The sequence below is a fragment of the Passer montanus genome, unplaced genomic scaffold (assembly GCF_014805655.1).
Source record: "Passer montanus isolate IOZ18808 unplaced genomic scaffold, ASM1480565v1 scaffold20, whole genome shotgun sequence".
NCBI lineage: Eukaryota > Metazoa > Chordata > Aves > Passeriformes > Passeridae > Passer > Passer montanus.
In genome coordinates, this window is record NW_024366592.1 from 4,213,984 (window position 1) to 4,227,828 (window position 13,845).

A 13,845-nucleotide genomic window follows, 5' to 3' on the forward strand; every position below is an offset into this window, starting at 1 on the left:
GGGAATACAAGATATATGTATTTCCTTAAAAGAATCTGGTACAGCTCATCAGAAGAGAGACACAACCAAACAATAAAATAAAAAAAAAGGCTTGTAGGAATATATAATTTCTAGATCCTAGTAAGGAAACGTCTGCATCCCACATGCTTATGCAGTCCTACATAAAATTATCCAGCATCCATGTCAGAATCCCCCCGTGAAATGCAAGAAGACTTAGCAACAAGACAATAACATCAATGTGCTCAATGTTTTGTAAGATCAGTTTGGTTTTACCTGTAACTTCTGTTAAAATTAGCCACTCTCAGTGTTTCCCACACGTAAAACGTGGGTGGCACCCCTTTAATGTGGCAGGGAAGTGACGCAGAGAAATGTTTTGATCTGCATCAGGTGCGGCAGATCTTTTAAAGCCTCCTGGTAACAGGAGGAGGGAGTTAACTTTCCCTGAGGCTGAAATAGAACACCAGTATAATAATCAGCAAGAATAAAGTGGAATTTGGTGAGCAGCAAAGGCACAGTTCTGGTTGAACACAAAAAGAGATACAATTTACTTTGGAAGATGGGGTTGCAGTGGATAGGTAAAAGATACAGATTTCTGTGTGGTGACAGTGACAGAACCCGAGGGGACGGCCTGAAGCTGGTGGAGTTCAGGCTGGATATTATAAAAAGGCTTTTCCCCAGAGGTGTTTGGGCACTGAACAGCTCCCCGGGGCAGCGGGCACAGCACAGCCGGCAGGGCTCGGGGAGTGTTCGGACAATGCCCTCAGGCACGGGGTGTGACCCCTGGGCTGTCCTGGGCAGGGCCAGCGCTCGGATTCTGTGATGTTTGTGGGTCCCGTCCCCATCCCGGCCCTTCCCTCAGCCCCGGCCGCTCCTGAGGGAAAGGGGGCGGGGCCTGCGGAGGGGCGTGGCCACGGGGGGCGTGGCTTCCAGCGGCGCTCCTGACGTCCGGCACAGACAATGGGCGACGCGGCCCCGCGGAACCGGAAGTGAACGGCTTGGATTTCGTCGCACATTCCTCCGCGGCGGAAGTGGCGGTGGCCCCGCCCTCCCCGGTGCCCGGTCCCTCCTGCCCCGGCGCGGTGCCCCGAGGGGCGGAGGACGGGGCGGATTTGCGCTGGGGGCGTCCCCGGGAGCGGCAGGCGCGGAAGCCACCTCCCCAGAAGAAGCGCGGCGGAGGGGGACTACTTTGTGGCTCGGAAGGCAATGCGCAAAACTTCCGGGGAGGACTCTGCAAGCGCGTCACTTCCGGCGGGCCGGGACGCGAGGAGCGGGGCTCGGGCGGGGGCAGCGCTCCCGGCCGGGACAGCGGCAGCCGCGCCCGGCACCACATCCCGCCGCGCCGCCCGGCCGGGGCGGCGGGTCGCGCTATGCGGCCGAGTTCGTGCCGCCGCCCGAGTGCCCCGTGTTCGAGCCCAGCTGGGAGGAGTTCAGCGACCCGCTCGGCTTCATCGGCCGCATCCGCGGCCTGGCCGAGAAAACCGGCATCTGCAAGATCCGGCCCCCCAAGGTACCGCGGCGGCGCTCCCCGGGCCGCGCCGGGCCCTCGGTGCCCGGCCGGGGGCCAGGGGAGCCGGGCACGCCGTGCCCCCGCTCGGGGCTCCGTGTGTCGCTTCCCTCAGGCCGCGGGGTCCGTGCCAGGGACGCCGAGGAGCGTGTGGAGGCTGTGACCTCCGAGGCGAATAGCGAGTGCGTGGCCGTGCCCGGGGCTCGCTGCTATTTTTACTTCCAAAACGCCGGCAGCCGACTCGTGCGAGCTGGGAAGGCTTTGTAGGTGGAACCGGGCGGGGAAGAGCGAGGAGGAAGGGTATTTGTGGTGGATCATTGTTGAAAAAGAGCGTTTTTAGGCTGTTCAGAGGAGCACGGCCGGCCTGTTGGTGTAGGGGCATCGCGTTTGTGCACGGCTCTTCAGGGGACAGCAGTTTAATCTCCAATTTATGGTCAGGTCTTCACAGCGACAGCATCAGGCACCTTGGCACTTCACTGAATTATTAAAGTACAAATAAACTTTAAAAGCAGCTGTTAGTAAGAGGCTGGAAAACAGTGGGAGAGGTGAAAGCCTGGAAAGACAGCGTGTAACTGAGGGCTGGTTGGATTTCGTGGTTCCCTCCTGGCCTGTTTTGGTTCCTGGAATTCGCTTAGTTTAATGACATGGTGGAAGCTTGACCTCCAAGGGGCTGCCCTTGCTAAAATAAGCTGCAGAGCTCAGGTTGAGAGGCCACGAGGAGGAGCAGATGCAGATCCTGTTGGTTGAGGAGAGCTGGAACTCTCCTGGCTGTTGGGTGCACTTGTGTTCCTCCGAGGCTGCTGAGCTGCACACGTGTCGGGTTCATTTCCAACCTGCAGTAATTGCTAAGCCACACATTTCTTACTGCCCTGGCTGATTAATTGCTGTTTCCTGTTGATAGAAGCTGTGAATATTTAAGGTTGTGCTGGAGGCCTTCGTGTGTGGCTTGCCCACCTGTAGTGGCGTGTCCCTCCCATGATGTGGTCACTGCCAGGTGGACGACCTGCTGTAACTGAAGCTTTTTAAAAAAGTGCTAAAAAGCTGAATTGCTTGTTTTGATGTTGTAGCACGGTTTTGGGAGGTGGGGCTGTGAGGCTCTTGTGTCTGCACTGACCCCTGGCAGTGCTGAGAAAGTCATTATTTATGGCTCCATTCCTGTTAAAGAATTGGGCTCCCAACTGGTGGTCTTGTCTTTACTGAAACGACTGCAACCAAGCAGAAAACCATTAGATGTGTTGTGCCCTGCCTGATTTAGTCTTTGTTGAGGATTTTTCAGTGTGCAGGATGTATGGATTCTTTATTTAAAGTAAATAAATAACTGATCAGCTGCAGTGTATCTCGTGTTTAAGCTTAGCATGAGGTAATGCACGCTGAGATGCTTTGAGCCTTAATTTTCTTTGGCATTTTTGAATCTGTGAGGATCTTTCTTCAGACTAAAATATGGTGGGAGGAACATTGTTGTATAAGCACAAAAATGTCTTAAAATTGGAAAATGATATCACCAGTTCTTAGAAACTAATTTACTGTCAGGACCTTGTTTACTCAGGCGTTTTTAGGGTGTTTGGCTTTGTGCATTTTTCAGAGAAGTTTCTGGAAGCAGTAAAATGTCTTTCTGTCTCTGTTTAGGACTGGCAGCCTCCATTTGCATGTGAAGTGCAAAGTTTTCGTTTCACTCCACGAATTCAGCGCCTGAATGAACTGGAGGTGAGCTCTCCCACTGTTGATACAATTTTGTGGTTGCACTGAAAGAAAGAATGAGGTCTCCCTGCTTGGGGTTTGCACCTTGGCAGGTTTCTGCATGGGGAACACTTTAGAACCCCATAGACCATGTCAGTGTTTATGCTTGGCTGTGGCAGAGTTTATATAAAATAGCTCTCCCTTGCTTTGTGAAAAATCTGGTTTTTATTTTATTACCCAAAATAACCACAGGAGTGTTCCCCATTCACCTGGTAGTGTCTAGAATGAATTCCAAATATCGTGTGTGCAGTAAGAGCAGCCAGTGTCTATCCTTCAGAGCTCCACAGGCAATGATTTTTTCCTCTTAAAATCTTTCCTCTTAAAAGCTGTTCTGATGCCTCTGGTTACCTCATACTGTTGTGATAATGTCTTTTAAGCCTTAAAATTATTTTTATAGGCTTATTATGGCTGATTAATTTTATGATTTAAAAACTGTCTTGTAAGCAGTATGACCTCCATTCTGTCCTGGTTTTTCCTTTTCTCTGCAACATTTCTCAAAGCCTTGCTTTGTTCCCATACCAAAATGTCATTTGGCTTGTAAATGGGTCCCCTTATGGAAAGTGATTTGGGTACTCCTGAGAAAGGCCCTTTGTGTGGATAAGGCATAAATAAAAACTGGTAATGTATAAAAAATGGTAATATATAAAAACTGTTGGTAATTCCTTTGCTGCCCACCAATAATTGTCCTGTTCACACAGGACACCACTGTGTTGAGTCTTAAATTCATTTTGCCAGGTTGGGATTAAATGCACAGGATGGTATTTCTTGTTTGGACTGAGATGTTCAGTAGTTCTTATCTATGTTACAGTCTCACAAGCTCTGAGTTCTACAGCACTTCACTCTAACAAACTAAAAAAATGGAGCTGTATCTCTCTCTCTGCAAGGCTTTTAATCTCTAATTAAGAAATGACACTTAAATTATTTTTACTTTTAACTTTATAACCAGCCACCCATGGCCTGCAATGCGGGCTTTTTAATCTAATTACACAAAACCACCCAGTCCCATGAAGAAGAAGGTAAAGGAGGACTAGCCTCCACCCTAAAACCTCTATCTTGCTTTATATATATATTACTGTAATCTAAAAATTTTAAACTCTTAAGTTTTCTACCATGTGATATTACACACTTCTATTCGATATATTACTGTATTCTAAAAATTTGAACTCTTAAGTTTTCTACCATGTGGTATTACACACTTCTATTCAAACTACACACCCATAATCCTAATTTTATCATTCTGTTTTGGAAGCGTTCTTTTGGGGGTCACAATTAATGATTGTGATTGTGTTTCTCCCTGGAATGCTGATTATTTCATAAGCATGCATTTTGCTTGCAGACCAAGAAATTATTTGGTAGGAATTTAATTTATAGTGTCTTAAATGCAGAAAGAAAACCATATATAATTTTTTTTTTGTAAAGTCTTTCTTTTTAACAATATTTCTATTTTTAGGGATTTTTTTACCTGACAAAGAAATACCTCCCTTGCCAAGCTGCATGTTGAAAATGGAAACACTATAAAAACTTACCTTGTTTTCTCTCAGGACTGTGAAATTTTGTCACATTTGGTTTTGAACACACATGATTGTCTACCTTTACTGATTCCAGGCAATGACAAGAGTGAAACTGGACTTCTTGGATCAGTTAGCAAAATTTTGGGAACTCCAAGGATCCAATTTAAAAATCCCTGTGGTCGAGAGAAAAATACTGGATCTGTATGGTCTGAGCAAGGTAAGTATTTGTAGGCCTTGGGCAGACAGGGATTTCAGTTTTCATTCAAGCTCAAGAAACCAAGCAAGAGGAAGGGTTTGTGTTACAGCACTAATCTCATTAATCCAGAGATTAAATAAATGGGAAAAATACAGTGAAAAAAACATTTCTAATTTAAATGTTTATGGCAATCATGTCACAGTGTAATTCAATTGGTTACCTTTGGTTGGATTGGTTGGATTCCATACAGCAGGTATTTATTACCTTGTACAGCTTGAATGTCCTGATGTCAGCTGGCCTCTTGATTTTTAGTTCCCCATTTTTACAGGTGGTGGAGCTGCAGGAGTTTGAGGCCTTCTTTGGGAAGGCAGCAGTATGCCTGTGTGCATTTCAGCTCTGATCAACAATTCTCTAATGAATTGTTGCAATTTCTCCTTCCTCTCTTCCAGCAGAGGTTTTTGTAAACACTTATCATTGAAAATACATAATGTCAGCTCCAGGAGTACTTACTTTAATTTCCAAAACAGACTTGGCTTAAGGCTGGCTAGAAATGAATATTTCCATAGTTATGTTTGGTGAACAGACCAAGCTTCTTTCAAAGCTTACACACAAGTCTGTGTTGGAATTTGGTTTTGCACTGGCAAACTATTTGTACCATTAAAGACTTAGCTGCTAATAAATATAAATAGGTAGATTTCTTCTTGCAGGGAAAAGACCGAAGTTCTGGTAGTTCTAGTGCTTCTAGGTTAGAGCATCAGTTTCCATTCCCCATCAAGATTTGTTTCTCTTAGGTAAGTAAAAATGTAAATGAGTATGTTTTCGTTTTAAAGAAAGTCTGGAAGGGCTGATAAAATGCAGAGAAAAGCTGATAAAATGTCTTCCTGTATTTTTTTTCTTTTTGTGTCTATGGTGGCTTACTGGGATATGCAGAATATCAGAGAGCTACTGGAAAATATCTGGGTCACTGTAATGAGCTGGAACATTTCAATTGGCTGTAGATTTGCAGCTCTGAGTTGATTTGGTTCGTTACTGGCTTCTTTAGCTGTTGTTCATGCATAGATAATTTTAGAAAACAAGTTTTCCTGGAAATTTTAAAGATAAGTTGAAATTTAGGACAGGTTTCATTTTAAAACGTTTTTCTAGAGCTTTTTCGTAAATACGAGGAAAAATAACAATTATATTATTATTTAAGTGTAACTCTGTGTGATTATAGGAGAAACCAGAATTAACAAATTTACTTGTCACTGTCACAGTTAGACTTCTCAGTTTACCTCAGCCTCACAAGGAAACATTAAATTTCACTCCACTAACAAAATGTTTCTGCCTTGAGGTTTCTAACAGTATGTGAAACATTAAGCTTGAAATTTAGCCCTTGTGTGTAAAGAAATGCAATGCAAAACTACACTGCTGTAAAAATGATACTAGTCTTACAACAATATAAATGGAATTGTAATCCATTTGTGTTTTAAATTGCTTGGCAGTGAAACTGTAAAAGGAGTGGGGGCAGTGGAAATGTGGCCTGTGTGTTGGAGGAAGCACCTCATATGCTGTTATATTGCTTGCAGGCAAATGGTCTTGTTTTTAATTGTATATCCATATAGATGTAAGCAGTGATAGTTCTGTATGTGAATTACTGGTCTCAAACCAATTGAACTCATGTGTAATAACTGGACTGAGCTGGAAGGTAAATTTACTTTTCATTCTTTTTATAGTAGTCTCTCTTCCCTTCAGGGTTTTGTGAGAGTTCTGAGCTCCAACACTCCCTTCTGCCTGGGGTCTGTTAAAATGGGCTTTATTGCTGGCCAGACTTGTGTTTTACAGCAGAGTACAAGTCTGGTGAGGGTTAACTTTTCAGTTTGTTCTTATGGTAGGTTTTGTATCTCTTCCAGCATGTGATAAACCTTAACTGTTGGATTCCTCCTGTGGCAGACAGTATGCAATTTACGTTTGCTAGTAAATTAAAAATCACATTAAATATATGAAGCAATAAAAATAAGTCAAGTGCTTTGTTATTGAAGGACTAGTCTTTCAGGAAACGAAATCTAATTTCAGGATTCTGTCACTTTTCATGGAACCTTTTGACATTTGGTTGCTTTAATTGATTCTTGCTTTACGCAAGCTGGTGAGAGCAGCTCAAAACCCTTATTTATTTATTTCAGATTGTTGCCAACAAAGGAGGCTTTGAAGTAGTGACCAAAGAGAAGAAATGGTCTAAAGTGGCGAGTCGGCTTGGCTACCTGCCAGGGAAAGGCACGGGCTCACTGCTCAAGTCTCACTATGAACGGATCCTGTATCCCTATGAGCTCTTCCAGTCCGGGGTCAGCCTCATGGTGAGATGCTCGTCTTTCATGCTATGAGGAGGGTGCCCAGAAGGCACACAGAGAGCTGTGTTACTCCATGTGGAACTGGGACACGGGGTCAGTGCTGTTAGAAGCTCCAGCTGTGCCAGCAAAGCTAGAACCACCCTCGTAGTTATCTGTGACAGAATAGTGCTGGAAGTAGTAACGTGACCTTGTGAGTTATTTTCTGGTGTTTCTTTATAGGACTGAAGTCAGCTGTGTTGGGAAGGAAAACAAGGCAAAAGATGATATGCTTAATTGGAAATGTTTATTTTTCTCTTGATAACCTGGTAGATGGGATTCAGTTTTCTTATTTGAAGGATGAATGAATTAATTGGCCTCTTTTCCAAATGGTGTGTGTAATGCTGTGTGACTTCACTCGTGCTGTTTCTTAGCACACAGAATGATTCATAGGCTGTGGAATGATTAGCACTGCCTGACCAACAGTGTCCTGTGCTCTGCTCCTCTAGGGCATCCAAAAGCCTAACTTGGATCTTAAGGAAAAAGTGGAGGCTGAGGACCTCAGTTCAGATGCCCAGGCTTCCCCAAAGCAGGCTTCAAGGATGAATGTTATGCTGAAGAGAACCAGGCGTGTCAAATCCCAGGTACTCCTGTTGATCAGCTCTTACAGAGAATGTTTCTTTCTCCCACCAGTGCAGCAGCCTTTGGGAACCTGCTCAGAAGCACTACTGGGAAGCAGTCTTCATTTAACTAAATTCCAGAGAAGTAACTCTGAGATCTGGTTTGATACAGCATATGCACTCTTTGTGTCAAAACTTGTAAAAGTTGCTTTTTGTTTACTGACAAGTGGCCTGAGTACCTTGGTAATGAATGTGTCTGTGGAAACAAGACAAAAAGCTGCTTGTGAGTTGATCTTAAAGCTTCTGGTTGTACAAAGTTCTAGAACTTTTTAAAATATGCCTCTTAATGACATGAATGCAAATACATGTAAGTAATGGTTAACTGGAATTGCATGTGGGAATAACTATCTCAAGCTGGGCAGGCAGTTCTTCTGAACTGAAACAGATGTGTGAGGAGATGATCAGTGATGGCTGGAACTGTACAGGAGTTCTACAATTTTTCTGCTGAAAAGCAGTTTCTTTCCTTCTGAATTACTGGTGTTATAGGAATTTCTGGTATTCTACTAGGTGATACTACCTCCTGGGAGGTACCACTGTGAAAATCCGAGTTCAGACTGAGTCACCACCATTTAAAATTGCTGTCTTACTGAAAGTAATTGTGGGGTATTGCCCTGATGGCTCTGTTGCACTATTTAAATCAGGCCTTCCCCTTCTGACAGAGATACTCCTTGCAGGCAGCATCCTGAGGCTTTCACATGAAGTCTGGTGGCTCCCTGCTGGCTCATCAGCAGAGCGTGGGTGAAAGCTGGATTTATATGCAACCAACTTCCTACTTGCTTCATACTGTTCTAGACTTAGCTCCAGCACCACAAGGCTTTTTCAAATGCTCTTTAACTACATTTTTTTTTACAATGCACCTTTCTTGTCACTGAGGTATTTGAGTATCCTTTATAATTTTTCGCCTTCTTTCATGGTTTAGACTGAATTGTCTTTAGTGTTTTCTCAGCTTGCTAAAGCTGACTTGTAGTTATTTTTCATAGCCATATAGAAGTGTATCACACAAGCAGTCCCAGGCCTGTTGATCTTCCCAAATCTCTCCAGGTATTGGTAGTGAGCTATCCAGAAAGTCTGAGAGTGCTGCAGGAACTTCAGCAGTTATTTGCTATGTGGAGTTTTTCTTTGGATTTGAATGAATCTTACAGGGAAATGCCAGTATGTCCTATTTCTCACACATGGTGTAAAAGTGTCACTGTTTTATCAAGGTCCTGTGGGATCTTTTTTCCTGCGGATTTCAGTAGAATAATGGTACTTGTCATTTCTCCATGTTGGAAAGATAATTCTTTGGTGATCCTGGCACTGTAAAGCTGTTTCACTTTGTTTGAAGGGCCTGCAATTCAGAAATAAGAGAATTTTATTTAGATAATCTGCAAAAACTATATATATTCAAATGCCTTTTATTAGGCTTGTAGCCATGTTTTCTTTTGAGTATTACAGTTATTAAAATGGCTGAAGTGAGTTCTTGAATACAGGAAAAACTCATCCTACTTGCATAGACAGAAGTAGGTTTTGGCTGTGTTGGAAGCTGTGTATAACTGTCTTAAGTCTTCCCTGGAGCAGCATTTAAAGATAGATTTTTCCTCAGTATCCAGAAATGGTAGCAGTGTAAATAAATGTCTGAGAACATGGAGACATTGTTCCAGATTTCAGTGCACCTTTTTGTTGTAGACAGGACTCTTTTTATTGTCTGAAATGCATACCTGGAATTGGGCCAGAGGTTGTCCAAACAATCTTCAGAGCCAGTAATATGCTAGTAATGCAGAAACCTGCTAAATAAATGTAATTCTGCTGTAGGTGAAACATCTGAATAATTTCTGTGTGGTGTGCCAAGTAGTCCAGTGCCTGGTTAGTGAGCATGGATAATTCCACAGACCTCTGCAGATCCTTGGATCTTTTCAAAGTTCTAGAAGTAGTTTCCAAAGACCCTCTGCATCTTCTGGCAGATAACTTACCTTAGAATGGGCAATTAATAAGAAAGTATAAATATAGTAGTCGGAAACTACTGAAATAGAGAAACATCCTCAGCAGTAGAAGGAGGTGAGAAACTTTGGAAAAAGCAAATTTCAAGATTTTACAAGAATGTGAAAAATGAAAGAAAATAGGGAATGGGTGTCGACCTCTGTGGAGCATAGCTTGAGAATCTTTGGATACTGTAGTCAAATGTCAGTTGGAAATATTGTCTGTGAATAGGAAGGGAATAATTGGATGGTGAGCAATTATGTTCAGAAAATAAACTTAATGCTTTAGTCTCTTTTCTCTGAAGAAAGCTTTCACAAATAAAAGCTGGAGAAAGGCATCTGAGTTCCTAAAGGCTTGTAAAGAAAATGACAATAAAAATTAAATTAATTCAGATTAGGAAAAGATAATATCCTTAAGGAAAGCTTAAATTTAGGAGAATACTTTCTTAGAAAATGGTAGTGGTATCTTCATAGATGATGTGTTAGGGTGTATTTTAGCTGACAAGGGATTTTTCTAATGAGGCTATGTCATGGTGATTTCTGGTAAAGAATTGCAGTACTGGAACAAGAAGTGCTATCCTCTCAAAGGATATTAACTTAATGTCCAGAGAATTTTCTTAAATACAATTCTAAGTATGTCTGCTTTCAGGTTTCTTTATGATTGCTGAATAACACAGTAAAATAAGGTTTTGTTGCTTGAAAGATTTCTTTCCATGTCAATAACTGTGGAACAAAAGAACTCAGGGAGATGCTGAGAAATGCCCCAAATATGTAAATATTTTGGTTACTGGTTGTAGGCGTTGTAGTCTTGTTCATTGGGGGTAGAGGACTGGGGTAGCAAATATTTCAGAATTGATGGGGGGTGAGACAGGAGAATAGTGAGTGAATCCAGTATCAATATCCAGTCAGTGTTCATGAGGTTACATAGGAATCTGATTTTTAAAAATCATTCATCTTCCCATATGCAAACTGTTCTTTTTCAAAACTCTGTAGCTCTTTCCACCTGAGCATGAATGGATTTCATCCACTAAAGTTTAGTGGTATCCAAGTAAATCTGAGCCAAGGAGTTATGAAAATATATTTAGATAATATATTTTTAAACTAAGCTGTAAAACTTTTTTTGCTGCATGTTAATGATTTGATTTTATTAAATACGATAATACTTTTTTTTTTTGTATCTAATTGAGAAAACTATCTTTGGTCACAAGAGCAGGAGAAATTGAGAAGATTGTTGTTGAAATGATGTCTGTGTGAAATATGTGGGTTGATTCTGTCAGGTTCTATTAGTTGAGACAATGGTTGAGTTGTTAATGCATTTCAAGTGGAAAATGAGGGACTAGAAAGTCTCTGGTGTGTTTGCTTATGGTTTGTTAACCAAAAAGTGAAGAATTGGTGAGGAAAAAATTGTATGGTTGCACAGTGGGCTTACAAAGTTGGTCACATATAAAGTGCAAATCATTTAATAGCAACATATAAATGCTCAAAATTAGAATATCAGCAGTAATTGGGTTGGAAAGATGCCTGTTAGCATAATGCATACCCAGTTCAGTGGGAACAGGGACTGTAAATATCCCTAAAAATTCCTTAGAGTAATAATGCAAAGGAAACTATATCTTGAAATGTCTTCTGGGAGCAAGAAAAACAACTGATTAAGGCAGAAGAATAATCTTTTTTAATGTTTATTGGCAGTGTATTAGAACTTATGTTAAACACTTTTTTAGAAGATATTTTTGGGTTTTTTTTAAATAATTGATTAAAGACTTGAAAGGCATGTCACCCCAAGGGACAGGCATGAGATATCAGGCCATAACTTTGAAAAATAAGAAATGAAGTATCATCAGGAAGCTGAGGAATAACTTCTTTAAAATTACATGCCCACCTTCAAAATTTATAGTCTTGCTGAGGTCTTTTAAGATCAGTGAATTTCAGGAGGAAGTTTTTGAACAGTGAGAATTTAGTGGCCTTCTATACCACATCAGAGAGATTTTTCAAAGTATAAGGAGGCAGCATAAAGAAAAATGCCAAGGTAATTGTGTTGCAGATAAAAACAGAATATTTTCTTCTTTCTATTGTTAAATTAGTGGCAGTGATGTGAGAAAATGAGGTAGGTCAGTAATGGGAAACAGAAAAGTTCATTAGAGCAGAACACTTCAGGAAACATCAATGACAGGGGCATGGAGCTGTCACCAAATGGGTCTCTTTACTTCTGATTTTGAGCTTGCAACATGAGTAGCTGTGATCTGAACTGTACTCACAGCATTTCATCACACATAACCCCAGAAGCAGCCAAGCTTAAGGAAGTAGGTTGGAACTCATTAGTGTTGTGTGGATGTATCTACTCAGGGAAGCAGACAAGGAAATCCTGTTGAAACTGCATTAAAATCCAGGCACTTGACTGAATCATAGTGATTTGGGAAAAAGTTGCTCTGGCAGTCTTATTGTTTTTTGCAAAATGTCAAACCTGGTTCTTTTATTTGGTGTAGAAGTCACTTCTTGTAGTTGATTTGGAATATTAGATGGGAAATAATTTGGAAATTTGGGACAAAAATTCTCTCTCTTACTTCATTTGCATATGTTCATTGCCTTTGGGAACAGAAAATCGTATTTTTTCAGGCCTGCTTCTTTTGATGAGCACATATTCTGAGAGAGTGGAATAGAAACAAATTGTGAAGAGACCTGGAGGGGAAATATTGGTGGTTTGTGCTGATGTGGTCTTGTATTTATTTTTAGGCAGAGGCAGGAGAAATGAGTAGAAACACTGAACTGAAGAAGCTGCAGATCTTTGGAGCTGGACCCAAGATGATGGGACTGTCTTTGGGAGCAAAGGATAAAGAGGGTAATTAAATCTTGGGCTCTTAGCTTTCTGTGAGTTCTTTGCTTTCAGTGAGACTGTTAAATCTTCCTGAATGTCTCTAGAGACAGTATTAAGGAGAAGGCAAATCAAAACTGGAAAAAGAAAGCTAAGTATTCTAGGGTTTCATTCACGAGAGATTTACAGAGTGCTTCATATAACTTGGCAGAGTTTCAGCTCTTTATGTATTATATAGTAACAATAACAATTAAGCAGCTGTTCCATTTACTGAGAGACTGAAAGGGGAAGCAGGATTTCAAAGTACTGAAACTGATCCTGCCAGCAAAGTGCACAACTTAGGAGTCTAATTCACTGTTTTTCATGAGGCCACTGGGATCACCTGTGAGGATAAACAAAAGACGTTTTTCCTAATCCCTGTTGATTTTAGATTGGCCAGATACAACATGGCATTTTTGCTTTCTTTGGACTGTTAAGTAGTTTCTGATCTAAAAGGCAGGGTGTCTGTGGTGTTTTTACAAGTTGAGTCTATCTTGATGTCACATTAATAACATTGAACTCCATTTTCCTTCCAGACGAGGTGACGCGAAGGCGCAAGGGAACCAGATCGGAAGCGTTCGGAATGCAGATGAGGCAGCGCAAGGGAACTCTCGCTGTCAACTTTGTGAGTTTGATGCCTTTCCTGTGATTCCTGATAGAAAGGACTCACTTGATTTACTAAGATTTTTCTTCTTCCTCTAAAAGAACCCCACCCCTCCAAACAGATGAATGAATGAATGCATGCTGCAGCAGATGATACTGTTATGGGAAGAAAGAACAGTATTTTGGAAAACAATCTGTGCTCAAGGCTTTTGTTTTCATCTTTTGGACAGGAAGGCTGTTGCAATGTGAAGCTTTTTGCTGATCATACTTGCTACATGCTTGAATGCCTTCAATAGTTCAGTTTTTGTTAGAGCTCCCCTTAGCAGAACAACTATAATACTGCTTCTTTTCCTTAGAAGACACTCTGAGGTGCTCCACTACTTCAGGAGTTTGTTTTTTGTTTCCACATCTTGTGTCTTTTCTGTTTTGAATTTGAATAGGAAAAATAAAATATTTAGTTCTCTGATGTTTGTCCATGGGAAAGCAATGTACAGTTGTTCTTAATGCCTTT

General features: G+C 41.6%; 1 protein-coding gene across 1 annotated transcript in view; it reads left to right on the forward strand.

Annotated features, from left to right (window-relative positions):
- Positions 1-958: 958 nt before the first annotated feature.
- KDM5A (lysine demethylase 5A) overlaps positions 959-13,845 on the forward strand; it is a 48,289-nt gene continuing 35,402 nt past the window's right edge. Inside the window, exons 1-7 of the mRNA XM_039708190.1 lie at positions 959-1,507; positions 3,131-3,208; positions 4,847-4,969; positions 7,108-7,278; positions 7,758-7,892; positions 12,614-12,719; positions 13,268-13,356. Of these exons, the coding sequence (XP_039564124.1) occupies positions 4,850-4,969; positions 7,108-7,278; positions 7,758-7,892; positions 12,614-12,719; positions 13,268-13,356 (621 nt within the window). The 5' untranslated portion in view covers positions 959-1,507; positions 3,131-3,208; positions 4,847-4,849. The remainder of the gene's footprint in view (positions 1,508-3,130; positions 3,209-4,846; positions 4,970-7,107; positions 7,279-7,757; positions 7,893-12,613; positions 12,720-13,267; positions 13,357-13,845) is intronic.